This window comes from Fusarium subglutinans (genome assembly GCF_013396075.1).
Source record: "Fusarium subglutinans strain NRRL 66333 chromosome Unknown NRRL66333_c0000024, whole genome shotgun sequence".
Taxonomy (NCBI): domain Eukaryota; kingdom Fungi; phylum Ascomycota; class Sordariomycetes; order Hypocreales; family Nectriaceae; genus Fusarium; species Fusarium subglutinans.
Genome location: NW_023502087.1, coordinates 138,629 through 162,648, shown reverse-complemented (window position 1 = coordinate 162,648; position 24,020 = coordinate 138,629). Strand labels below are relative to the sequence as shown.

General features: G+C 49.8%; 7 protein-coding genes across 7 annotated transcripts; 3 read left to right on the top strand and 4 right to left on the bottom strand.

The window, feature by feature from the left end:
* Positions 1-221: 221 nt before the first annotated feature.
* Positions 222-2,777, top strand: FSUBG_2742 (uncharacterized protein; the record flags this gene model as incomplete). The annotated part of the gene is made up of 1 exon (XM_036680548.1): positions 222-2,777. One exon carries the CDS (start codon positions 222-224, stop codon positions 2,775-2,777), a length of 2,556 nt encoding a protein of 851 aa, XP_036541762.1.
* Positions 2,778-3,771: 994 nt separating this feature from the next.
* On the bottom strand, positions 3,772-5,880 carry FSUBG_2741 (phosphatase; the record flags this gene model as incomplete). The annotated part of the gene is made up of 7 exons (XM_036680547.1): positions 3,772-4,166; positions 4,234-4,494; positions 4,547-4,753; positions 4,806-4,890; positions 4,982-5,055; positions 5,111-5,462; positions 5,845-5,880. 7 exons carry the CDS (start codon positions 5,878-5,880, stop codon positions 3,772-3,774), a joined length of 1,410 nt encoding a protein of 469 aa, XP_036541761.1.
* A 2,487-nt stretch (positions 5,881-8,367) lies between these two features.
* On the bottom strand, positions 8,368-11,079 carry FSUBG_2740 (Axial budding pattern 2; the record flags this gene model as incomplete). The annotated part of the gene is made up of 1 exon (XM_036680546.1): positions 8,368-11,079. The coding sequence occupies one exon, from the start codon at positions 11,077-11,079 to the stop codon at positions 8,368-8,370; it is 2,712 nt and encodes a 903-aa protein (XP_036541760.1).
* Positions 11,080-12,684: 1,605 nt separating this feature from the next.
* On the top strand, positions 12,685-13,674 carry FSUBG_2739 (N2 N2-dimethylguanosine tRNA methyltransferase; the record flags this gene model as incomplete). The annotated part of the gene is made up of 3 exons (XM_036680544.1): positions 12,685-12,926; positions 13,065-13,232; positions 13,338-13,674. The coding sequence occupies 3 exons, from the start codon at positions 12,685-12,687 to the stop codon at positions 13,672-13,674; spliced, it is 747 nt and encodes a 248-aa protein (XP_036541759.1).
* A 2,459-nt stretch (positions 13,675-16,133) lies between these two features.
* Positions 16,134-17,024, top strand: FSUBG_2738 (rasp f 7 allergen; the record flags this gene model as incomplete). The annotated part of the gene is made up of 1 exon (XM_036680543.1): positions 16,134-17,024. The coding sequence occupies one exon, from the start codon at positions 16,134-16,136 to the stop codon at positions 17,022-17,024; it is 891 nt and encodes a 296-aa protein (XP_036541758.1).
* Positions 17,025-18,166: 1,142 nt separating this feature from the next.
* On the bottom strand, positions 18,167-20,564 carry FSUBG_2737 (uncharacterized protein; the record flags this gene model as incomplete). The annotated part of the gene is made up of 2 exons (XM_036680542.1): positions 18,167-20,140; positions 20,196-20,564. 2 exons carry the CDS (start codon positions 20,562-20,564, stop codon positions 18,167-18,169), a joined length of 2,343 nt encoding a protein of 780 aa, XP_036541757.1.
* An 881-nt stretch (positions 20,565-21,445) lies between these two features.
* Positions 21,446-22,958, bottom strand: FSUBG_2736 (uncharacterized protein; the record flags this gene model as incomplete). Its single annotated transcript, XM_036680541.1, has 2 exons — positions 21,446-21,946; positions 21,999-22,958. 2 exons carry the CDS (start codon positions 22,956-22,958, stop codon positions 21,446-21,448), a joined length of 1,461 nt encoding a protein of 486 aa, XP_036541756.1.
* Positions 22,959-24,020: the final 1,062 nt, after the last annotated feature.

The window sequence follows — 24,020 nt, the reverse complement described above, 5'->3', positions numbered from 1 at the left end:
CCAAGTCGAGGAATGATATTCGTACGCCCACGTGATGCGATGGCCGACATCGCGGGTTCGTTATCGCGATAACAGATAACGCCCGCCCGCGCCATTCTTTTTTCCGCCATATTTTGAGACTACTACCTATACCAAGGTATCTATCTAGTAGCCAAGGACCCAGCTCTCAACGAGTGGTCTCTCGAACTAAGACGCCTTCGACGATGCGTGAATTATAACAAATGTCCCTGGCGATCAAGTCAATATGGCGGGCTCGGTCGCGATGCTCTGCCTTCTCAGGACCTTTTCCGAAATCAAGAGCCCCATTGCCCTCCAGGATATCCAATCTCTACGCCGTCCGGCTCGAGTCAACGACAGCACGTTCTGATGACACAAATTCTACTGAACCCTCGGAAACAGCTCTTGTATCCCTTCCTGAAAAGTCTCTCGAAGTGAGCGAACAACAGCCTGAGCAGGTCATTGCCAACCTAGTTACAGACGATGCTCACGAGTCCCGCAATCGAGTCTTTAAAGATGCGTTCAGGATCGATGCGCTTCGACTGGTTGAAGACAAAGATGCCATGAAGCTCTTTAAGCCTGTGATCGGAAAACCACTACAATATCCAAACGAACAGGCGAACAAAGCAAGCGAACAAGAGCATAGGCGGGACGCACGACGACAGGCCGGCTTAGGTGTGGTCTGGAGCCACTTCGACAAGACAGTTCCGGAATGGATAGAGTGCTTTGGACTAATGAAGCGCATGACACCACAATGGAGCGAGAGGGCCAACATGTCGGCTGTAAGGATCGTCCTACCCAAGACGTGGGATATCGAAGTCAACAACCAGAATCTCGAATATGTCGACTCTGCGACGGGTGTGCTCCAGAAACTGCGGGCAGTGGTGGATCGCAATCCTTCTGCTATTGTGCTTCGTGGACAGAGCAAGATATTGGTCAAGGTGGCCGACGAGATTGTGAGGTATTGCCAAGACGCTGAAATCTATGAGCTGGGAGAAGTGGCGGCGTCAGATTACAAGACGAGGCAGCTGTGGCCCACCATTGAAAACGCGCCAAATGGAGGTGCCTCGCTCCCTGATGACCATAATGACAATATCTGGGTGCACAAAGAGTACCAGCCTCACTCTCTCGATGTGCCATACGAGCAGATCCCGCGACCGTCCTTGTGGACACATGACAACTTTGAGCACTATATCTCAACGCTATGCTATGGCAAGGTGCCTCCTCATCTAGCAATCAGGTTCTACGGCCAAAGGCGGGTGAATGGGAGATATATTGACACAGATGGCATCAGGATCAAGCTCATTGTTGATGCCTTTGATGACCCTGCTGCAAAACCATTCATTACTATCCCTGTCTTGAAAATGGCTATTTCCATGATGGCTTTCCGAGGTGGGCATCGTGCCTCTGCCAACCATCTCATACAATTGGGAGAGGAACTGGGCATTCCCATGGACACCGATATATACAACATCATGCTTGAAGGCTACGCCCATAAGCGTGATATTGGCTTCTTTTATAAGTTTCTCCGGAGGATGCAGGCGCGCTATCATCACCCCAACATTCGAACATGGCTGCTCTTCCTTCGACTGGTCAGGGGTGAGGACGAAAGGAGACAGGTCATTGTGGCCATGTACCAATTGGGCATGTTCAATCACCAGGCCACGCGTCGCGGGATCGCCGATGTAATGGCCTCTCTCGATGCATATGCTGCTTTCAAAGCTGGAATACCTCTAAAAGGCTTCCTGAACGAGCAGAAGGAACGCTACGGTGAGGGCTGGCTAGCGGTTGATGGTCTCAATAGTATTGTCACTGAACTACTTCGCTTCCACCGTCCAGAAGATCCTCGAATCGAAGATTGCAAGAAGCTGGTCAGGATTTATGCAGAGTCAGGCCACAGAGTGGAGCTTAAGACCATCAACATCTTCCTCAGCTACGCGGCCAAGTCCAGAGATTGGGATACTGCTCTCTGGGCTATGTCACTCTTCAAGGACGCCGGCTGCGAGCCTGACCAGGAGACTTATGGTGCTCTCTTGTCACTTGCGGTCAAAACACGCTCACCACATGCCCTCGGAACAGTCTACTTCTACGGCGTCCTCCATCGTCAGCTCAAGAAGGGATCGAGAGCCTTGCTGAGCCAAGTCCTCCTTCGCAAGCACAAAGACCCCTTTTGGGGAAAGCTTGAGCATCAGCCAGGCATTTTCCCCAGACAGGTAATCCCCGGTATTCTAGCCGACAAGATTCCCCGTGTCTGGGTAGTCATGTCCCGAGTCGAGCGTGTCATCCTTGACAAGTGGGCAGGCTATGTTCCTCTTAAACCCCTCGAATATGCGCTCGGACTTTCATATCGCTCCAATGACCTGCCCATGCACTTACAGATCAAAGCTGGCAAACCCATTCAGGTGCAAGATCTCATCGTCAAGCTTCGCAGAGCTGACGGCCAACCTGGGAAAATCAACGTGCGTCTGAAGGGCCGTTTCGATCCGGCGCGTATGATTTGGGGTTGGGATGAGTCTCTGGGAGATACAAACCATCCGAGCATACTAAAAGAAGAAGAAGAAGAAGAAGAAGAAGAAGAGCCTGACAGTTGGCCTGATGATGATGACGATGTTGATGATACTCCAAAGCTTTTGTCGGCAGGGCCCGAGACAGATCCAAAATCGCCTGATGGTGGTCAATATGGTCCTCCTGAAAGACCAGATTCCACCCCTTCCCCTGAAGCTGCTTTGGAGGAGCTCGAGAAGAAGATCGAAGAGGCTCGAAGAAGAGACCAGTTTTAAAGTTTTACTGAACTTCTGTGAGAAGCGCCACATACAATCCCCATATAACAATATCGTATTTTCAGCGCCTTGCATCACTCCACCCTGTATATTACAATTCCTTCCAAGATGCCTTTTACCTGTACTTTCAAGGTCATATTATGATAGAAAATCACGGACATACCGTATACTAGCAAAAGCAAATTTTATAAGAGGGGATGGGCGAGACAGAAACCAGAACATCGAAAAATACACAACGAAGTTATGAGAACACCCCAAATCTTTACTTCTCGCACTAAATTACGGTCTGTCTTGCCCTCAAGATCAGTTCATATGTTCACCTACATTACATAAATGCCAAGTCTGTGAAAGTACAATGAAAACTCCCTTAGAAATATGGATATAGATGTTTCCCAACTCACGTCTGAATAAATCGAGCCTACCGTTCAAAAAACAATAATGGGCCGTCAGTTAGTGTCCTGTATATGCTATACTGCCTCTTAACCCCTCTAAAAGCAATCCAACCATACTCGAGCATATCATCCCAGCATTGCGAGGGGGGAGAGACTGGCATTCGCAACGGAAGATTGGAATGAAACGGATGATCTCATGGCGACGTGAAGAAAAGGGGAATCCCATGCGTGCGTAAACATAAAAAAAAGGTTTCTCTCGCTCTTCTTTCTTTCTTTCTTTCTTTCTTTCTTTCTTTCTTTCCTTGTATCCGCCTCAGCCCAGAACATGATAACCTTCCCGAGTCTCGCTCTTCTCGTGATGCGCCTCGGCAAGTCGATGAAGAGCGCACGATCCAGATTCAGATTTGACACCAATACACCGACAAGTTGAGATGCAAGACTTAACATGAGAATATCACAACCCCTTCTCGTGACCACCATCTACCACTTGCCCTCTAGACTTCCCAGAAAGTTGGGATCCGAGAAACATAACCGGAGGTGCAAGGGAGAAGCGACACCTAGGTTGAATTCAAGCCCGTTGCCCCGTAATTTCAGACCACAACCTATTCTTCCTTCTTGATTTCCTGGACACTGGCCTCCTTCTTCACCTCCTCCGCTGCGTCCTTGTCGGTAGGCTTCGTAACGGCTGCATCGGCGGGTTTCGTATCGGCGGAAGCGTTATCGGCGGCGGCGCCAGGGGCGGTTACAGGAGCGGTGTCCTTCTCGACGGATGACGGATTTTTGGTGACCTGGCTGGCGAGGTCTTTGTCTTCGTCGGCGTTGTCAAACATTTCTGTATCATCTGAATCCGTAAGAACCTCAGTGCCATCGCCGAGGAAAATGATCCGGCCTCGGTACCCACCAACTCCAAAGCTTCGTCCCTTATTTTCAGGATCCATCTCATAGCCACTGTCGCTATCCTCAAAGTTGTGGTGGACTCCAGGTCCTCGGAACTCGGCTGCCAATTTCACGTCAGTCTGTGTCTAGACGTCCAACTTAGTTCGCAGAGCGGGTATCGTCCTTACCGTACTCGGGAGGGGCACATGGGCCATCTCCGTTGGCGACCCGGCGGGCGATCTCCTCGTACCACTCTTCCTTGGTCTTTCCATTGAGGAAGCCGATGATGACCATGGTCATATTGTCGCAGCCAACGCCACCGGTCTCAGAGTTGGAGGCAAGACAGTTGTCCATCATGTTCTCGCAAATCTTTTCGAGCTCCTGCTTGGCAGCGATGCCTCGTCGGACAAACTCAACCACGGCTTGAGAGGATTGGCAATCCCAGATACCTATGCTAGTGAGTACTGTTATTCCCTCATCACTCGAGCCGACGTAGCTTACCATCACAAGCAAGGACCAGGAATTCATCCTCGTCTGTAAGATCATGTTGCTCAACATCGGGGTAGGCTGTAACAATTTGGTTCTCGGGGGACAACTCAGCACTCTTCTTGAATTCAAAATCACCAATAGCACGCGAGAGGGCGAGGTTTCCGTTCACTCGGCCGAAGTCGACAAAGCCACCGGCAGCTGTGATTCGGTTCTTTTCGTCTAGTGTGGATGTCAGTACTATCGCTCGTGTTGCTTGAGTGATGTGACTGACTCTCGAGTTGGGGTTTGTGATCCTGAGATAAAGGCTTGGCACGGCCCTTGATACCAAGAACACCTCTCGAATCGCCAGCGTTGGCCTGTATTTACGGGTCAGCTTCTTGTCGCATGCCATCCTCCAACGGGATATGAGAGCCAAGGTGGGGAAACAAATGCGAGAGGCGAACTGACAACATAGAGCTTGTTGCCGGCGATCAAGCTGACACAGGCTGTGCAACCGGAAACTTCTTCTTCGTACTTGGGGTCTGATTTTGGCGAAACATGACACGTTAGCAGTTGTTGTTCAAGAGGCCAGTCGACGATTTGTCAATTGCCGGGCATGGCGGAGAACGGAAAAGACCGAAAGCTGGCGCATACCGTTGAGAATAGCGCGATCGGTCGCGAGGAAACCGTCCTTCAGACCCTGAGCATAGTCACCAGACTTGAAGGTGTCCTGCTTGAAGATAATGTTGTGAATGTTTTGACCGGTAAATAGTGCCACCTTGTCACCACCATGTCCGTCGAAAACACCAAAGAAGGACAGCTTGCTGGAGTGAGACTTGGCTGAGTCGAGGTCGAGTACTGCGGTGTGAGCATCCTCCATACTAATGCGCCAGCCTTGCATGGCCGAAACACCGTAGATGAGGCGCTCATCCTCACCCTTCTCCGAAGTCTGTAGGATAAAAAAGAAAGGTTAGCGGGACTTGGTCTGACGACAAAGCAGCTGGCGGAAACATCGGGGAAGCGGATATCAGTGTGTGAGCATGGGCGTGGAAAGCAACAATCGCGAGAGCCAAATTACAAGCCCAAAGCCTCCGGTGGTTGATGCATATTCCCGACAAGGCTGAGGATAAAGGCGCGGCAGGTGAAATTGGTATTGCGTAGGCTCCAGCGCCAGAGCTGGGTGAGGGGCTCATGACTGAGCAAGCGGCAAGATTGCCCCTCTCGCGCCAGGTCCGAGTACTAAATCCCAATGGCCGAATGCAAAGCAAAAAAATCGAACAAAGCCGCGCAGATGATCAAGAGCATATAAAATTCAAAGGCACAAGACGCACCTTTTCGACAACGGGCTCCGATAGAGTCTGACCCATGACTGTAGATTGTTATGGCCGGTTCGATCGAAAGAAAGCCTAGACGTTGGACGGCGAGCGGAAGAGAGAGGAGAGAAGAGATGAGGAAGATCGACCGACGAGGGGTTGGCGGGGGGGGAAGAGGGTCGTTTGAAGAGGGGGATGACGAGATAAGATCTCGCTCGACAAGTTATTTGTTTAGAACAAGAGGTACGAGTAGTATGAGGGGAAGAAACTATAGCAAAAGCAAAAGGTAGAAAAAGAAGATGAATGGGGTAGACTAGACTACGATGCCGGCGCCGGGAGCGTGGTCAAAGGTGGATTCACGCTTTCTGTTGATGCGGGCGGAAGAGGGAGATTTCGACGTGCGAGAGAGATGGATCTGGATGTGTGGATTGTTGAGGTTAGTAGGTGAGGTGAGGTGATGTCGGGCGGGGGAGCTAGTGCTGTAGCTAGCACTCCGATCGCTAGGCTTCAGTGGTGGTGATCACCAAATTTGGAGCTCTCCAGGTGAGGTGAGCTGTTGGTTAGGTTGCCTAACAATAGCACCCTCGCCTTGGGGGGCAAGAAAAAACAAACTCAGCAAAAGATATCCTAAATCTAGTAAAGTTACACTAAATTTATCCCAAGTTACCTAAGTCTTTTTATCATTTAGGATCAAGGTCCTGAGTTTCCTTCCCTCCCCTACCTTAGTAGCCTCGGTCGGTACCTACTTTTGCCTGGTGGACGTAGGTTTTTAGCTGCCCTGGGCTCGACCTGAGGCGCGGGCTTTGAAAATCAAATGAGGCGGGGGTATCGCCGGTAGGCATTGCCAATGATGAATATGGATTATGCATTTTCTCGGGGGAACTGTCAAGTGCAGCATCTATCTAGGGGTACCTATCTTATTAGACTAAGGTACCTACGTATTGCTGAATCTTGTGCTCCTCGAGGCATAATTTAGTAGTTGGGACCTACTAACTTCAGGAGACCTTCGGTACAGCGCCAAGGGGATGCAATAAAACTTAAGACCTTTATTCCATGTGACAAAAAGCCTCAGGTTAATTTAGTAAAATTTCGTAAAGATTCAGAGGATCTTAGACTAAGTATTTTTAGCACCTCAGTTTAACGTCAGAAGTCTTCTTACGCCCCGGGGGAGCGCTACAGCTTGATATCAACCAGCATGTGCCAATCAAGGTGTTTTCAACCGTGATATCTCGCTCATCCATCCCATCTCAAAGAGCTCAACTACTTTGGTCCTAGCACCATTCTAGTCCAAGGCAGGGGCGAATACACTGAACTGTCCCTGTCCCTACATCATCAATCTGGGCTGCCCTTCTGCTAGTTAACCCCTGTTCCCATAGGAATGGAGCCGCCACTGGCAGCCACGCTTTGTATGAAATAACTCGAGGTGATACAATGACCTCACGTCAGTGGCTATGATGTACGCATCCATCCATACAAACCACCACCCCATTGATACACTAAAATAAGTTGAGCCTTTTTTAAAACCACCCACTGTATGAAAAATACCTACTTGGGTACGGATAGTTGATAGGGAACAACTTTGCATGAGTACGTCGTGTCGTGTAAGAGTTCCGTCAGCCGCTGGCGCCTAAACAGTCCCCTCTCGTTCGCTCTTTTTTTTTTTTTTTTCACTGTCACGCGTGAAAAATTTCCATGCTCGTCCTCGCCACTTCTAGCCGCGTGTGTTCTTCATCTGTGCTACTCTGCGTGCTTTGAGTGGCTATTGAGAATTACCTGTTCAGAACCCGATTTGATCGGATGCTACACAAAAGCCTCAGGTTAGGTCGCGTGCCCTTCCCTCAATGACGGTCCGGTCCGGCTCCAAAAATTACAAAACCCAGTTTCTTATCCCCATCCGTGCGTGCTCAAGGTATCGATTGATAGTTAGTACCTAGGTAGGGCTGTGGCTGCGGTTGTGGCTGGTCACTTTTTTGTTAGAGCATGATGCTATCCCCGAGGCTTAAGGTCCAGAGAGACTGGGAACCAGGGAGCCCGTCTTCAAGCAAAGGGTTTACATTGTATTATTCAGGTAACTTTCAATTTTTAAGAAGGGATAGGTCTGAACATGAAGCCGTCAATTCTGATGGTACAAAACTACATATATATGAGATCTGCATAAAAACAGTTTAGCCTACCCTGAACTATCAACCATTGAAAACTGGTTTTGCACATCTGTCCTTATAGTGCAAAACATCTTGGTGTCGTTTCGTGTGTCACTTGCCAATATCCAAGGTATCAAGAGTTTGTTATTTATCTAATGAGATTATGATTGTCGTTTGAGGACTTGTGTTACTAATCTAGACCAAACACGTTTTCGGAGACCCCATCTATAGAGAGAACAACACCAAAATCACCCTTTTCCAAGGAATACGGCAAAGAGGAAAAAGGAAAAGAAAAGAAAAGAAAGTATCAATATACCATAACAAATACAAAGCGCCAGGGTATCTCATGCTCCAACATATATATCAACAATACAGGACTTCAACTCAACTGTCCTTATCATCAGAGAAAGGCATAGCTGCCACCTTCTGACTTGCCTGAATCTTCTCTTCTCCAGTTCACCGACGAGTTTCCTGCCGGCTTCGAGTGTCTGCTGCCAGGAACGCTGAGAGGATCGACACTCAAGCGAGACAACTTGCTCATCGAATGCCCCAAGCCTTGCCGTAAAGACGCCAATGATCCCCTGATGCTGTTTTGAGCATCTCCCCATTGGCTTGGAGACATAAGCTCCGAGCTTGCCCGCTCTCCGGGCTGTGCTCCATCGCGGCTCGAACTCATCGCTGTGCTTGGTCGAAGTGGATGGAAAGGTGACTCATCCACAAGCTGGTGATATGATGCGCCTGTTCCATCGCGCTGGGATTCGTACACACGCCAGTTCTCCCCGGAACCAAACGAAGGGTCATTGAAAGGTCCTCTGGGTGCCTCCAAATCATACCATGGCCTGTTGCTGGGGCCAAGATCTTCTCCTAGAAGTTCCTGGGTGGACAGACGTACTAGCTCCGGTCGTCTCAATGCTGGAAGGCTCTGGGTTGCCCCTATTGAAGGGCCCTCACCATCACCCACTGAGGCTTGAGAACCGAGCCCAGTATCTGGCCCTCGCGTTGGAATCCTGGTCAAAAGCCTTGGACTGGAAAGATGCGAAGAAGCGAAGGCCAATGAGCTTTCATTGCCACTCGTGTAGTAGTCAGAGCCCTGCTGGAACAATGCTCTTTGAGATTGGATGCTAGGGAGACCATTGAGCGAGGGGTCAGCTGCATCGTTGCCTCCCATAAAAGACCTTCGCCTTGCATCTGATAAAAATACCGGAGGTGGTATCAGCTGGCTAGTTGACTGTGATAATGTTGAGTTCGATCGTTGGCTCCTCAAAGAGTCACGGCTTGGCCGCCCTGCAGTTGCAGTTCCAACTGTGACCCAGGACCTTCTTTCGTCCTCACTGTTGGTTGTACCGAGGGACCGAGATACACTGGTGTTAGAATCTTCAGCGACAAATCTCGGAGGAACAAGAGGTGTGGCCATGAACCCCAATGTTGGAGATACCATAACCAGCGTTTCCGAATCCATCTCGGAATGGGGTGTCCTTATCGGGCGGCGTGGTTGTTTACCTGCAGCTGCTATGATCTCGACCTTGTCGGCCTCTCGCATTGCCGCCGAGCCCCCGTTAACACGAAGGCTCTCTAGGACAGGCCCGGAGATCTTATGGCGAAATTTGGACGAGAGATATGTTTGCCGTTTGCGGCGGCGGCGAAGGAGACAACAAACAAGCAGCATAGAAAGAAATATGACGACCAGAAGAGGCAGAAGAATCGCGAGGAGGAGGGTACCGGTTGTCAGACTCCCATCTGAGTCAGACAACTGTACATCAGGCTCTGAAGAGGTTTCGGTGGGCGCGACAGAAGTAGACGTGCCCGTAGATGTTGATGAAGTGCGAGACCGAGTTGTTGATGTGGATGTCGACTCGAAGGGTGTGACGCTCAAATTTAGAACCTCGGTCTCTGTGTCGTCTAAAGTCTTTGACGAAGCTGTGACAGAAATACTTATATCTCCTGAAGCCGATACTGGGATCTTCCCGGTGATGTTAAAGCCATCAAGCTTTAGCCAATCTTTCTTCGGTTTGGTTGAAATCTGAAGGTCAATGTCATCAGGGTCCCAGAGATAGGGCCGCAAATCAAGATCGACATCTTTTCCAGCCTCGACCTTTATACCGTCAAAAGTTGAGCGAAATAGAGCAGTCGAGACATTGACAGTGGCGTATATGTTGAGTGTGTCTTGGTGTGAGTCGCGGAGTGTGATGGTGAAGTTGGTTGAATGATCGCCTTTCCCTGGTGTTCCCTCGATATCCCATGTTTTCTTGTCCAGGGACAGCCAGTCCGGCAAACCGTCTGTTGAAATATCAATGCCGTCGATCTTCACAGGTTTGTTGTCAAGCTTGATGCCATCTGCAAGCCCTCTATACGCAAGCTTCTTCCCTCTGGTAGTGTTCAGAGTGATGTTGGGGTTGTCGACACTGAGTTTGTGTCTACCCACAATGACAGAGAAGGCAACTGATACGGCAGAGAAGCCAACAATGTCTGAAGCGACAAGCTGGAAGTCAAAAGTTTGAGGAGGCTGGATAAGTGACTCGAAAGGAGGTGTCTCGCCACTAAATGTCAATGAGCCAGCATCGAACCTCATCCAAGCAGGCAAGGGACTGCCATCGCCGGAAGTCGCATAATAGTTGATCATGTTGGGCTGGTATTCAAATGTGTCGGCATCGAAAGTAAATCTGAGCTCCGTAGAAGGATACGAGATTAGTGATGAGGGCGGCGAATAGTCGCCAAAATCTTTAATCTGCTCCAGAAGTGGTGTTTTTAGGGAGGGGCCTTTGTTCCTAGACACGACCAGAGTCGAACTTAGCAACGTCGAGCCAGAATCATCCTTGGCAATGATCTCTACTGTCTGGCCTACCACATCGCCACTGGGAACGGTGTCGTTGGTCGGGATGCCATAAAGACGGCGATCTTTGCTGTCGATAGAAATCCATTTTGGCGCATCCCCAAGTGAGTATGATATTTTGGAGTCTGAGCGAAATGTGTAACGAGAGAAGACGTAAGAGAAGGGTTCATCTACCCGGGCTACTGGTGGTAACTGAGAGTTAATCGGGTAGTTTATTGTTGGCTGAGATCTTGCGAGTCCTGAGAGGGTGAGAAGAAGAACAGCGAGTATGAAGGAAGTCATCGTGACATGACAATACACTGTTCAGTGTTGGAGTACGAATAGAATAACATGAAACGCCATCCAGGTGAATAGGAAATCGCTGAATAGAGCCGAAAGGATGAAGGAAAGAGAAGTGAGAAACAGGCAGGCTGGGAGACAGACGACCGTACGAAGGCATATCGTGAATGACATATTGATGGCTGGCAAGCTGAAGACTTGAACTAGAGGAATACTGAGCCCTTCATTCCTGTATAGCTTCTCCACTGAGTCTCTTTGGACCACGGGAGAAAAATTGGTGGTGATAGTCAATTAAGGGAACTGGTCTAGCTGGTGTTGAATCCATTCGTCCATTTCAAGAGGAGGCAAGATGTCTCAGGGTAACTAGAACTTCCCGTGGGATAGAGAGACATTGACGTGTGGCGGGTATAACCAAAGGAACGGTACTCCGTACTGCAGGCTGATACAGCTGTAGTCACATTCCTATGGAAGGCCTGGCAGCCCAGAGAGGCTGGTGAGACATCGTAGCCACTCGGCATGATGATTATGAAAAACTCGACATAGTGATCATGAGGTTGACGGGATACTGGCTCCATCGAGCTAGGGAAAGAAGGCTGGAGAGGGAGAGTCAATAATTAGCAATGGTGTTGTTGAAAGAGCATATATTGGCTATGATATCATGTAACGCCTGCCTCCCTTGAACATTAAACTCAGCATGGCCATCGAGTATTGATATTACCATATGGGCCATTCCCTGGGAATCGTCAACCTGATGCAACATGAATCGACCCTGGGATCTATCAGCTTTCAGCTTTCTTAGTAGCAACACTCACTCGAGTGAGGCAGCAGTGGATCACACCCGATTTCTCTTGTTGTTAATTAAAGGGCGACTCGGCGAATTTATTTGTGGAGGAGCCCTTATCGAAACGGAGTATGAGTTTTGGGATAGTTCAGTCGTTATCGCCAGTCCCGCAGAGCCTTTAACGGGCCAATCGCTCAACTGTTTCGATGACTTTAAGCGGAGGATGTACGGATAGTGCGCGCACCCTTGATCGATGGTGACAGCCAACAAAAATAAAAGGGTCTATTTGAGTCTGGATCGCACACGTATGCAAGTGGAAAAAGAAGCAGTCTATCTACCTAATCAGCATCAAGTAGAAGAGGCAAAAGAGGAGCAGCCGAGTACCCAGGAAGAGATGCCATACCTCAGTAGGTACCTAGGTAGGTAGGTTCCAGTGATTAGAAGGGAAAAAATCTGCAGGTGACACACAGGGCAGTTACCTATGCTTTTCGCAGATACTCGATAGAAGGCTATCTTATTCTAGGTTAGCAGGTGCAAGAGGGAGTAACTTACCTACCTGCCTGAGCAAAGCCAAAGAAAGTTATTCCTCTTGCTTCATTTGAATCCAATAGACCAGAACCATCTTCCTCGCTTTACCTGCAGGGCAGCGCCTCTCAAGCTCCACTGCATCGATATCCCTTCGACTTTCAACACTATCCCTTGAGGGCAACTAGTCGTGATAGATCCGACTACTCCGTGTAGTCTATTTCTTATTATTAATTTTTTTGACCCTCTGCAAAAGTCAAGGGACTGAAATCGAAGGCCTGAGCAGCGACAATTCTTTCGCGATGAGCAGTCCACCATCGTCCCCTTTGATGGACGCGGTCACCATCAGCGAGGACATCGCTCCATTGCCGTCCTCCAAGGCCAGTGGTGTTGCGACTGTCGATTTCGATGGCGTTCTCTCCAGTCCTCTCAAGGTGCACGAAGATGTGCGATCTGGTTGTGGTGGGCAAACGTGGCCCGCGGGAATGCTTCTCGGCAAGCATATGTTGCGTTACCACAAAGACCGTCTTGCTGACGCTCGGATGTGAGTTTCGCGCTCTTTTTTCAACTTCGACACTGCTATCGCATGCATGTGACTTGGACCGGGTCCTTTGTCTTGGTCTGCATAGACAGTGTGAGTATAACCAAAGACGGAGTAGACTTGCTGACTCGTTGGCCATAGATTGGAACTTGGAGCTGGCGGCGGTCTCATCGGCCTTGCCATCGCCTTAGAATGTCAGCTTCAGAATCAGTTGTTAGTGACGGACCAGCTGGAGATGTTTGAGCTGATGAAGCACAACATCGAGCTGAACAACCTACAAGACAAAGCCAAGGCGATGGTACTCAACTGGTACGTGAATTCGAATTTATTGTCATGTGTAACATCCTGCTCTGCCGTACCAATCCCCTGCTCAGATGAGGGCGAGCCACCAAGCTGACTGGTCTGTCCATATAGGGGCGAGGACTTACCAGCTGCCGTGCTGGAGCAAAAGCCAGACGTGATATTGGCTGGCGAATGTGTCTATTTCGAACCTGCCTTCCCTCTGCTGATGTCTACGCTTAAGGCTCTATTAGAGCTTAACCCCGCAGCTGTCGTGTACTTTTGTTTCAAGAAGAGGAGACGCGCGGACATGACCTTTGTCAAAATGGCCAAGAAAGCGTTTAAGGTCGAAGAAATATTCGACGAGGATAGGCCAGTTTTCCAGCGCCAGGGTCTTTTCCTCTTTTCTTTCACCAGCCGCTCGACCACAAGCCAAACCAAAAAAGAAAGTCAAACTCAACTGTCAAGATGATGAAAAGGTCAAGGAACACTTTGTCTACACAGCATCTTTGTTGGCATACGGCTGAAAACTATCCATGCATCGCTAAGTCCTGACGCGGAGACCCGACTGGATGCTTTCATGAGGAAACACAGTGACGCTGACAGGACCTGCATAGTAAGTCTGACCAACAGGACTTCAATGTAACATCGGCAAGGGTTCTTGAGTCGACTCATGATAGTCCGCCTCCAGTATTGCTCCGAGTATGTGTCGTTATGATGGAGGTACATGAGCCCTCAAACTGTTGACTTTGCCCCCGATCCGAGGGTTCGGAATTCGTGGAAGAGAGAATAGAAATGCAGAGCATCCATACCTGCGTTACAGACTATCCTCCGAGCGACATGTGTCTGAGACTTGTCTATCGTCTTTGTTGCAATAAAAGACACTGTACAAGGTGGACCAATGAAGTCTGTGCTTATTAGCAGAGAAAACCAAGTCATGGTGGCCTGCATCTTTCTCAAGAAATTTCAAGCACACCGTAAGATTTTCATCACATCGCATCACAGTGAAAGCGCATATATGTTCACACAGACAACGAAGTAAGCAAAGGGAATAATGACTTGGAGCACGACTCAATAAGTGAGAACGTCACGCATGCATTGGCGCCAACATTATGCCGAACGACCCAGCAAGAGAAGGCGGCAAAGAAGACTTTTTATTTCCCTCACACCACCGGGTTTCCTGGTACTTTCTTATGTACTCCGTACGCTTCTAGGCTTCTATTGCTGCAAGCCATGTCAGCAAAGGCAAGTTGTTGGGTCGTTGATGGATGAGTGGATGAGGTGGCACCCAGACTACCATATGAAAACGTTGCCCTGAACCTGGGAAGAAATGGGTCTTGTTTCAACTTGGCGTATGGCGTCCTCCACACCTCCCGGATGCACGTTGGCTCGTTGAGTGCTTTCAAGCCTCTCAAGCCTCTGCGTTTCGGGCCAGGCACAGGGCGCCAGCGAACAGGACAACTCAGAGATCGATTTACTGTGTCTCCCCCTCCACCAACTTTGATCCTCCATGAGTGTCAGATGTTCCTTGTTTTCTCGCTCTGCAGACCTCCCGCCATCGTCAGGCACATATAGACTGTCATTGGCTGCCTCTTAGCCCTGACAAGATCTAACTCGGAAGCTGACGACAGGGCGGCCCCTTGCAGATTGACCAATCACAACATCCTGTGTGAGAAAACATGCCTTGAGTCGGACCACTGGACCGCGTGCGTTCTCCGTAAAGGTGGTGCGGGATGAAAAATCAAGTTGTTTGATGATTCCGTTCAATACCTCTCCAACTTCGCTATACTGAGATGACGCGGCCCGCAATACGTGAGTCGCTACTCCGTACTCCCCGCAAAGCCGTTCTCAGATGAAGCAGCTAACTTAGCTGATTGAGGACGGGCTTTGAGTCTGTTCTGAACGAGGAGGCTGGCGATCAACTTTGCATCACAATACAATGAATGCCCCCTGATGGTGCCACGGCACCCCTGAAGGGCGACAGGGTTGATTTTGCTTCTCCTTGTCCTCTCCGCAGGCCTCCTTCTCAGGCTGTGTAGCGCTCTGGCTTTTTTTTTACGTAGCTGTTAGGGCAGACCGTTTGCATGGTTCAGGGAAGTGTTTTATGGCTGGCTCCAGCAGATCCCAATGGCCCGGTGAAAACCTCCTGAGGAGCGAAAGAGATGGCAGCTTGCCACGTCCGTGCTGTGGCCCGTTTCGTCTCCACCATTAACCTTGGAATAAGGCCAGGCACGAGAAAGACTGGCTTGGAATTGGGTGTGTGGGCTCTGCTTGTGGGTGGATTTCTTTGGGAAAAAACCACGCGTGGCCAGGCCCCCCCAAAACGGAACTCCCTCTCAGCTCCCACTACCGGGGATGAATCCGGTACGCCGCTGCCTGTGGTTCTTTTGCCTACGTTGCGGTACCCTTGACTCACAAGTTCCAGCGGGTTGCTTGCGGACACACTGCGTTCAGCGCTGGTTATGGATGGCACACCTCCAATCTTCGGTACCTGGCTAAGACTAAGAGTAAGGTACTAGTTTAAAGCCAAGTCTTTTAAGAACTAGCATAATGAGCCGGCGCCGTCTTTTACGGCGAGGCGTAGTATTAAAGGAAGAGTCGGTTCCTCCCCTTGTTTCGTTTCTTCACCTACGATCTCTTCGAGTTCAAACACCACTCATTCCCACCTGAGCACTGAGCAGGACTCTCTCTCTCTCACGCACACATTCCCTCACACGACGATCAACGTCCATTCCTTCAATTCTTTTTTGAATAGATTCATTCCTGTGGAACAGAATCGAAACCATCCTTCCTTTGCCTAGCAATCCATCGCGTTGAGATACCCTTTCGTCTACACACCAGACGTACCACAGCTACAGCCACTCTTTGGTTGAATAACAGAACTCGAAAACAACAACAACAACAACAACAACAAACTATCCATATATCAACATGAAGTCTTTTACTCTTGCTTCCGCCTTCTTCGCCGCTGCGGCTGTTGCCCAGCCCCATGCCAACCCTCACGGAAACCACCACCGCCGTCACCACCAGAACGAGAAGCGCGATGTTGTCACCGAGGTTGAGTGGGTGACTGAGATCGCGTACGTTACCAAGATGGTCGACGCTACTACCACCGTCTGGGTCCGACCTGAGGCCGAGCCTACTACTGCTCCTCAGCCCGAGACAACTCAGGCCGCCCCCAAGAAGGTTGCTCCCAAGAAGGAGAAGAAGCCTGCTCCCGTCCCTACCACTACTCTGGTCACCAGCGTCTACACTCCTCCTCCTGCTCCTAAGACCACCACTGAGGCCGAGGCTGCTGCTGAGCCTACCTCTCAATATGTCGCTCCCGTCGAGCCCACTACCCAGGCTCCTGCCCCTAAGCCCACCACTCAGGCCCCCAAGGCTGTTGTCTCGGCCCCCAAGGAGGAGACCGAGCCCGAGACTGAGGTCGCTCCCGTTCAGCAGGAAAAGGCTGCCAAACCTTCCTCAGGCGGTAGCTCCTCTGGCAGTAGCTCCTCTGGCGGTTCTGACACCAAGAACGGTGAGTTCACCTACTACGATATTGGTCAAGGTGCCTGCGGTCAGGACGACACTGGCAAGGATGACTCTATCAACGTTGTCGCTCTCTCCCACCTCCTCATGGGCGAGCTCTCCAACAACAACCCCATGTGCGGCAAGACCATCACTATCAAGGCCAATGGCAAGACCTGCCAGGCTACCGTCGTCGATAAGTGTATGGGCTGCGCTATGGACGACATCGATGTCAGCCGAAAGGTCTACGAGACGATCTGGGGCAGCCTCGACTCTGGCCGCACCGAGGTCGAGTGGTGGTTCAACAACTAAGCGCCACGCCAAACACGTTTTCTTGAATCATGAAAACAATACGAAGGATACCCTTTTCTTACGACTTGTACTTTTCATGAAGCGGGAATCTCTTCACCCCCGAAGGCGCTGGGGCGTAAGACATAAAAAAGGCACTTGGGTACCACTTGGACCTAGACCTGGAGATTCTGGATTGGGGTGTTTTTGGTTTCTTGGGCGAATCAGCTCCGGTTGACAGTCGTCGACTTCTACGTACATAAACTTTGTATACGCCGTTCGGATAGACAAACAATACAGCACCCTCAATCAGGGACTGCACTTTTGATAACGTTACGTTATGTTGTGTGATGTGATTTCCCCTCAATTATTATGACATGTCGCCTAGCATTGTTTATTTTGATTCTAATCTAAGGGCAGATGAAGCGAACGGGTTTTTAATTTGGGATCCTGGCTTTATGGTCGCTACTCCATGCCTACGGCCCTACAACGACCTCGTACTCTGCCAACCCATGTCTTTAACAGGGTCTGGCAGCGATCAACTTGAATGAATTCTCGTTTAAGCTGAAACTTGAACATTTAACGATCAACCAACAGAAATGGGGAAATTGACTCTGCTAATGAATATCGCTCGGGTTCATAAGGACGAACTGTTGCACTAAAACAAATTCCTTGTCGGTGGTCGATGTCATAGCACGGTTGGTCAATAAACAGCTCGTATCCAGGGGTGAATGGGAGGGTACTGTCTTGAAGCTGGAGTAGTCTAATGAATCCACTCCCTTCAGCTAGGACTTTATCGATGATCCCTCGGCCTCAGTGAGGATTCACGTAAGCGAGGACTGGAAAGTAGGCTGCGTTGCACAAAAGGATTCCGATCCGTCTTGAAAGGGAGAAAGGAAGGGTAAAAATAAACGCGGTTGGCTACTAGTTAATGATTCTATGCCTTACGGAGGCGTTTTGGATACGAGCTATCGATACGGGTAGAAATATAGGCATTGTCAGACTCTCAAGACTCGCCCCAGCCGCGCGTGTTGCGTATGCGTAACATGCATATACGTATGTATACGTGACGTCTGTCGTACTGCATTTATCGTCTGCGTATTCTTGTGCTCATCCAAGAAGGCGTAAGTCATGAATTTAGTGGAATGCAGTGTATTCTGAAACCTTCATAGCAGGCTCAATAGTTCCTCCACGTAGCGGCGTGTATCGACGCCGATGCCCTGAGCGAGCTTACCTGCACCCTCCGCGGAATCTGTACGGAAACCGACATGGTCGCTTGCGCGGCGGATGAGGAAGATTTCCTTGGCAACATCCGGATGCCGGGGATCGGGTCCAGAATATTTCCTCTCTTCTTCATCTTGTGAGGTGTCCTGGTCTGTATTTGGGCCAGCTCCGCCTTCGTGAATTGTAGAGAGATTCCCAGTGCTAGCATCCTCTTGACGATCGAGCAGACGTGTCCAGACGATCCACCATCCACGGCTGGACTTTTCGGTACGCTCAAGAGCAGTTGAACGTGACCTAGTACCAATGTAGAGATTGACCAGGTGAAGGTGAGTGCTAAGAGCATCAGGACGGGACCACGGTTCCGTATCATCGTAAACTTCTGGTATGTTTGGTATTGATGAATGAACCGTCAACGAGACGGGATCCCAGATGAGATCATATATGTTGTTTCCAGAGTGGCTACTGCCAGAACCTGCATCGGTCCCAGGACGTTCAGGACGATAGCTTGTTGAGAGGAGAAGAGCTTTGCGTAAAGGAGAGAGTTGATGGTGAAGGGAGCGATAAAGTGAATCCATAGCAAGGGAGTCGGTTCGTAGATTGAACAGAAAGGTGAACATGAATGGTCGGTTAACGTAGACAACAACGCGTAGTTTCTTTGCCTTGTTGAGATCGTGGGAGTCGTAGCCAGGTATCATATTCCCTACCACCTGCGACTGCGTGAGAGCACTGGCCGGATGCTCAAAGTCACGCACGGTTATGGCCTCTGGTCTATCTAGAGCCTCGCTCTCAAGCTCAATGTTTACAGTTCGCAAGACAGTACGAGAATTGTTTGCCCCGTCGCCAGCGTCATCCGAACTTCCACTTTCGGTTCCGCTATAATCTTCATTGATCTCCCCCTTTAAACCAATCAAGTAGTGGCCAGCAGCTTCATACGAAGGCGTGCGTTCCGTGAGGCTGGGCCGTGCCAGTTTGGTTGTGTCTTGAGGAGGTTCAGGATCCTGCTGCGGACTCTCGGGCTGTTTGGTAGAAGAATCGCTACTACCAGTGCCGCCAGGTAAAGACCAGTATGTGCCATAACCTAGCTTGAGATAGCTAACCATCTTTTCCAGTTTGCCATCTTCAGTCTCTTGGATTTGGGGCCGGTCTTTGTCGGAACTCTCCCCAGCCTGTTTCCCGGCTGAGGACTTCGTGAGTTCGCTCTCTGGTGCCCTTGTTTGATCCTGGGCCGCTTGCTGGCGATCCGCTGCCCGTCGCCTTTTTGCGCGCCGAACCGATGTTGGGCTCTCTATGATACCATAAGCGTGGTTGCCCCAAGTGTATAGATCCTCCATCCAGTGAGTAACGTCTCTCACTGATTTTCTGGACAGAGCGCCGGTACCCAAAAAGATGGCACCGTCATCGGGGCCAGGTTCTCTTCCTGTTCCTAACCATTGCTCAGGGTCGCCATAGGGGTCATTTGGAGGAGGCGATTCGGGGTTGTAGTCGCCGAACTTCGAAACGACTAGATCGACGAGCCCTTCTATTCTCCCGACAAGTCCTTCCAATACGGCTCGCTCGCCGCTACCGCGTTCTTCCTCGCCGACGCCTACGCCCAGCTCACCAGAGGCAGCAATGGGGATGCCCCCAAAAATGTCACGAGCTGGGTTCCCATGCATCATGACATTCCAGGTCGAAAGGTAGAGATCCCAGTATCGACTCAATATAGTGATGAATTTGGTTCTCTTGTTACGCACGAAGAGGGCGCTCAATGACGAGTCATGATGCATGAGGAAGATGCTATGGGCTCGTAGCAGATCGCGCAACAACAGGCTCGCGGGTTTCATCTCGCGACTGGAGTATTCATATCGTTCTTCGGCGGCTTCGCTCTTCTTAGTAGTGAGCCGAGGAGGGAGAGGTAGTTTGGTAAGGTCGATGCTCTATTGTCATTGGTGAGTATGGCGTTGAAGACAACAAAAGTCATGGTATTCTTACTGCTAGAATCCACCAGCCAGGTTCGAGTTCATGTAGTATGACTCTTGACTTCTCGGTGTCGATAGTGTCAACCGTTGAACCGCTCGCAAAACCGCGGCTGAAGCTAGCCATACCCTGGGCAAGGCCAATCTGTCGCAAACGCTCGTTTCGCTCTTCTGGGGAGATGTTCTGGGTCAGTTGGCCACGAGTGCGCTTGCGCTTATTATGCGCGGCTTGTGTTGTAACAGAGGCATAGTAGACGATCTGATCTTCGATGGTTTCGTCGGTATTGCCAAGCGTGGGGTTGAAGATGGCAAGGAACCCGAGCTGCGCAGGCACGACGGTCCCCGGTGCTGGGTTAGTAGTGCCTGAAGCTGAACGAGAAGCCATTATTGCCATGTACCGCGTCCTGTCGTCTTGCGAAGCCCTCGGAAATCGTGCTGCTTTGTTTTGATTTTTGCGTTGGAGATGCTGCTGATGTGACTAGGTAGTTTGTCACTCCCAGTCAATTCTGACGTAGATCGGCGATCGTAACAGCACGAGCCTCCAATGAAGCTTGCAAAACCGTCACGGCGCCTCAAAATAACGGGCGCAGATAAACATACACGGCCGAAATAAGAGAATGAGTAGAAGGAAGAAAGGAAGGAAGATAAGAAAGAGAAAGAAAAAAAAACAGAAGAGAAGAGGGAAGGGAATGAGGGGAAGAAGGGATCCGGCTGGATGTGGTTCTCTCGCATGTACTGTAGTTATCTATCAGTTTGTTAGAGGCCCAGGTCTCGATCTTACGGGCGGATATGTTTGTGGTCGGAGGTTAGGTATACCCCGACTTCAACACGATTGGACACATTAAAAACGGCCTCTAATTGAGCTCTGTCATGTGGGACTCGAGGAAGGTAAGGTACTACAGATGGGATCGAGATTCAACGGCTGGACCGAAGAAATGGAAAAGGGAAGGTCTGGACAAGAGAATGCCATTGTATTGGATGCCCATTTCCATTTCCATTGTTGATTGTTAAATTGTTACATGGGTCAGAGTCTCGACCGCGGGGCAAAAAAGATCTCGAACTTTAGATCAACATAGCATTTCCTCTATTCCTTTCATACCTACCTAGGTACACATTGTGCTATTTCAACAACGCCATGATTGAGACTGTCTGTCGCCTCCACTGTCATATTCCCTAACATACGAATCATTAATCAACTCCAAACGTCGCTATCATACAATCCAAGGCAGTAGACACCAGTGGTGTCTTCAATAATCAGTACTTGGCCTATTCATTCCTTGCACCTATCGATTCATCTTTATCACCTTGTCCGAAGACAGTCTGTCTCCTCTTTGCCATCGCATACGCCTCACTAACACGCTCGCGTTGGTCTTTCAGTACTTGCATCGGTGACCGGGTTTGATCTTGAGCCTTCATACTCTCAGTTCTGGGAAAACCCCATCTTCTCCGCTCTCTTCTTTGGCTCCGGTCGAAGCTGGAAAACTCAGCCCACATAAAATATAGTATAAACGTGATGAGGGTAAGTGGTATGGTGACGGCCCAGTATAATCGAAACTGCGGTGTGGTTTTGATCCCGATATCTCCTCCGTCAGCTTGCGCACTGTCCCAATCGAAGAGATCGGTCGAGAAGAGAGCCGAAATGAAACTGCCTGGTAAAAAGAACATTGTCACAAACGCCAGTGTCTTCATGGAAGCAGCGTCGCGAAGAGTAGATATGGAGATGATATAGTTGGAAAGGCTGTAGTTCTCCGATATGAGATTATTCAACTGGCAAAACGTCAGCATCCTTGTGGTGCACCTCTCTTTAGGGCCGACATACCACATCGATTTGGATTTGCACTCTCTTCAAGGTATACTCCCTGTCCATGGCCTGCATCATCAACCGTTTCTGGAGAACGCCGACATGGTTCTTCATCAGCTTGTCTGCTTCAGGGTTCGAGCTTCGGCCAAGGCTCAGTCGTTGCTGGACAAACTCGAGAAGCATCTGTAGCGTCTTATCCTTCCTTTCTGTACTCGCTAGGCGGACTGCGAATCCGCTCATCTGTGCGCTGAGTGTGCCTAGCTCACCAGCCGCGATATGTTTCCGTTCAGTCTTGAAGTCTGAGTACCCTGTCCGCGCTTCTATCTGCTGAATGCCAGGCTTCATGTTGTTTTGCGTTACCTCGATCTCTCCATGGAACATGAAAGCAAAGAGGAATGCAGGAAACATGGCATGGCTTGCTGTGCTAAGGCTCCATTTGCTTTTGCTCTTGAGAAGCTTCTTCAAATAATGCTGCTCTTTATCGCCAGCCAGGATCATGCCGTATGTAACACCTGATCGCAAAGAAGGTGGCCTGAAACGAGTATGCGACCATATAGACGCAAGTTTAGGCGCATAGCAAAAAGTGTAGGCCTGGTGGTTTGCTTCAGACTTGACAATCTCGGGAAAGGCATTGACGCCCGCGACACAACTCGAGAAGTAACTATATGCAAGCTCAAGACCAAACTTATCTAGAATCTGATTCTTGGTATCTTCGGGAAGCTCAACGCAGTTATCGTCGAGGATGAACTTGGGCCATATCAGGCGCAGAATCAACGACTCTGGTCCTGTTGTACCTGTTCGCGTCTCTATGGCCAGCCAGGAGGCGACATCAGGTATTGTAGTGATTCCTTCATGGTAGTCGACAATGCCAGTATCATCCCTTCTCCAAAGCTCACTGTACTTGAATGAGAGCACGTCGTGCGTTTGGACGATTCGCCGTGAATTGAACTCGGCGATCTTGTGGTATATCTCATCCATGTGTGCGGAGCGTTAGCGTCTCAGAAGGCAGACTGGCGGCTCGGCGCGTGAGACGAGAGGCTTATGAGGCTGATTGCGACTACTATACAGATGAACAGGCGTTTTTCTTGTCGGAATCGTCTGTATATATGGCCTGGAGGGCCGAGAAATGAAAGCTGAAGGCGTCCAGTCTGCTGATACTGGCGAACCGCTGGCGATCTGCCGCTTCAGCTGCTCATTTCACTTGCCTGCATCTCATCGCCCAGAGTCTGAGAGGAAATCTGCTTGTTTCGGGGGCAGCCAATGGCCCCAGAGCAGTGAGACATGGGGGGTTGATAATCCTTGCTTCTTGAAATAGACTGGGCGTCAATTTTTAGAAGTTGAATCGATAATAAGGCAAAACAATGCTTTGTTTCTCAGCTACTGTTTAATCCGTTCGCTGGTTCATTCTTGATCTACCTCGGATCTTCAGTTACCCTTTTCACGACCAGGACAATCGCGATTCAACAGGAGTCGAGTCTCTAGAGCTGAAGCTGTAGCTCCGCTTCAATGCGGTATGTCAGCTTTTTAGCTTGCACTGCCACTAAGTAGTATTTTCTCGGGCAGTTAATCGAGGCTTTGATGCCTCCTTCTGTAAAACAGGACCTATCCGACTCGGTATGATTCTCTACAAGGGAGTGGTCTAAGAGAGGAGAGGACAGAAAAATTGCCATCGAGAACAGTTTCTTAGTACCTACAAGTCGTCTTGGCTGAGCCCAAGCTCAACAGCTTCCGCCGCTAGACTAACCCCAGTTAAGAGCTATTGAACTGCGTTAGGTCCCTAGTTAATTATTACTGTACCCCGCAGGTCCCTTGAACATCCGTCTTGTCCGCTGCAAGCTCAGCCCGTAGATCCAATGCAAAGCATGGCCTGCATCACATGCATCGACACAAAGAGCCCAGCTTTTGCATTGCCATGAAGGGATTAAGGAGTCGAGCTTGTAATAGATTCGGGGCCGAGAGTGAGTGCCTCATTATGGTCCCCAAGATCTATAATTTAGTACCCATAGAGACCCTTGTAAATGGACGTAAACGCGCCTACGT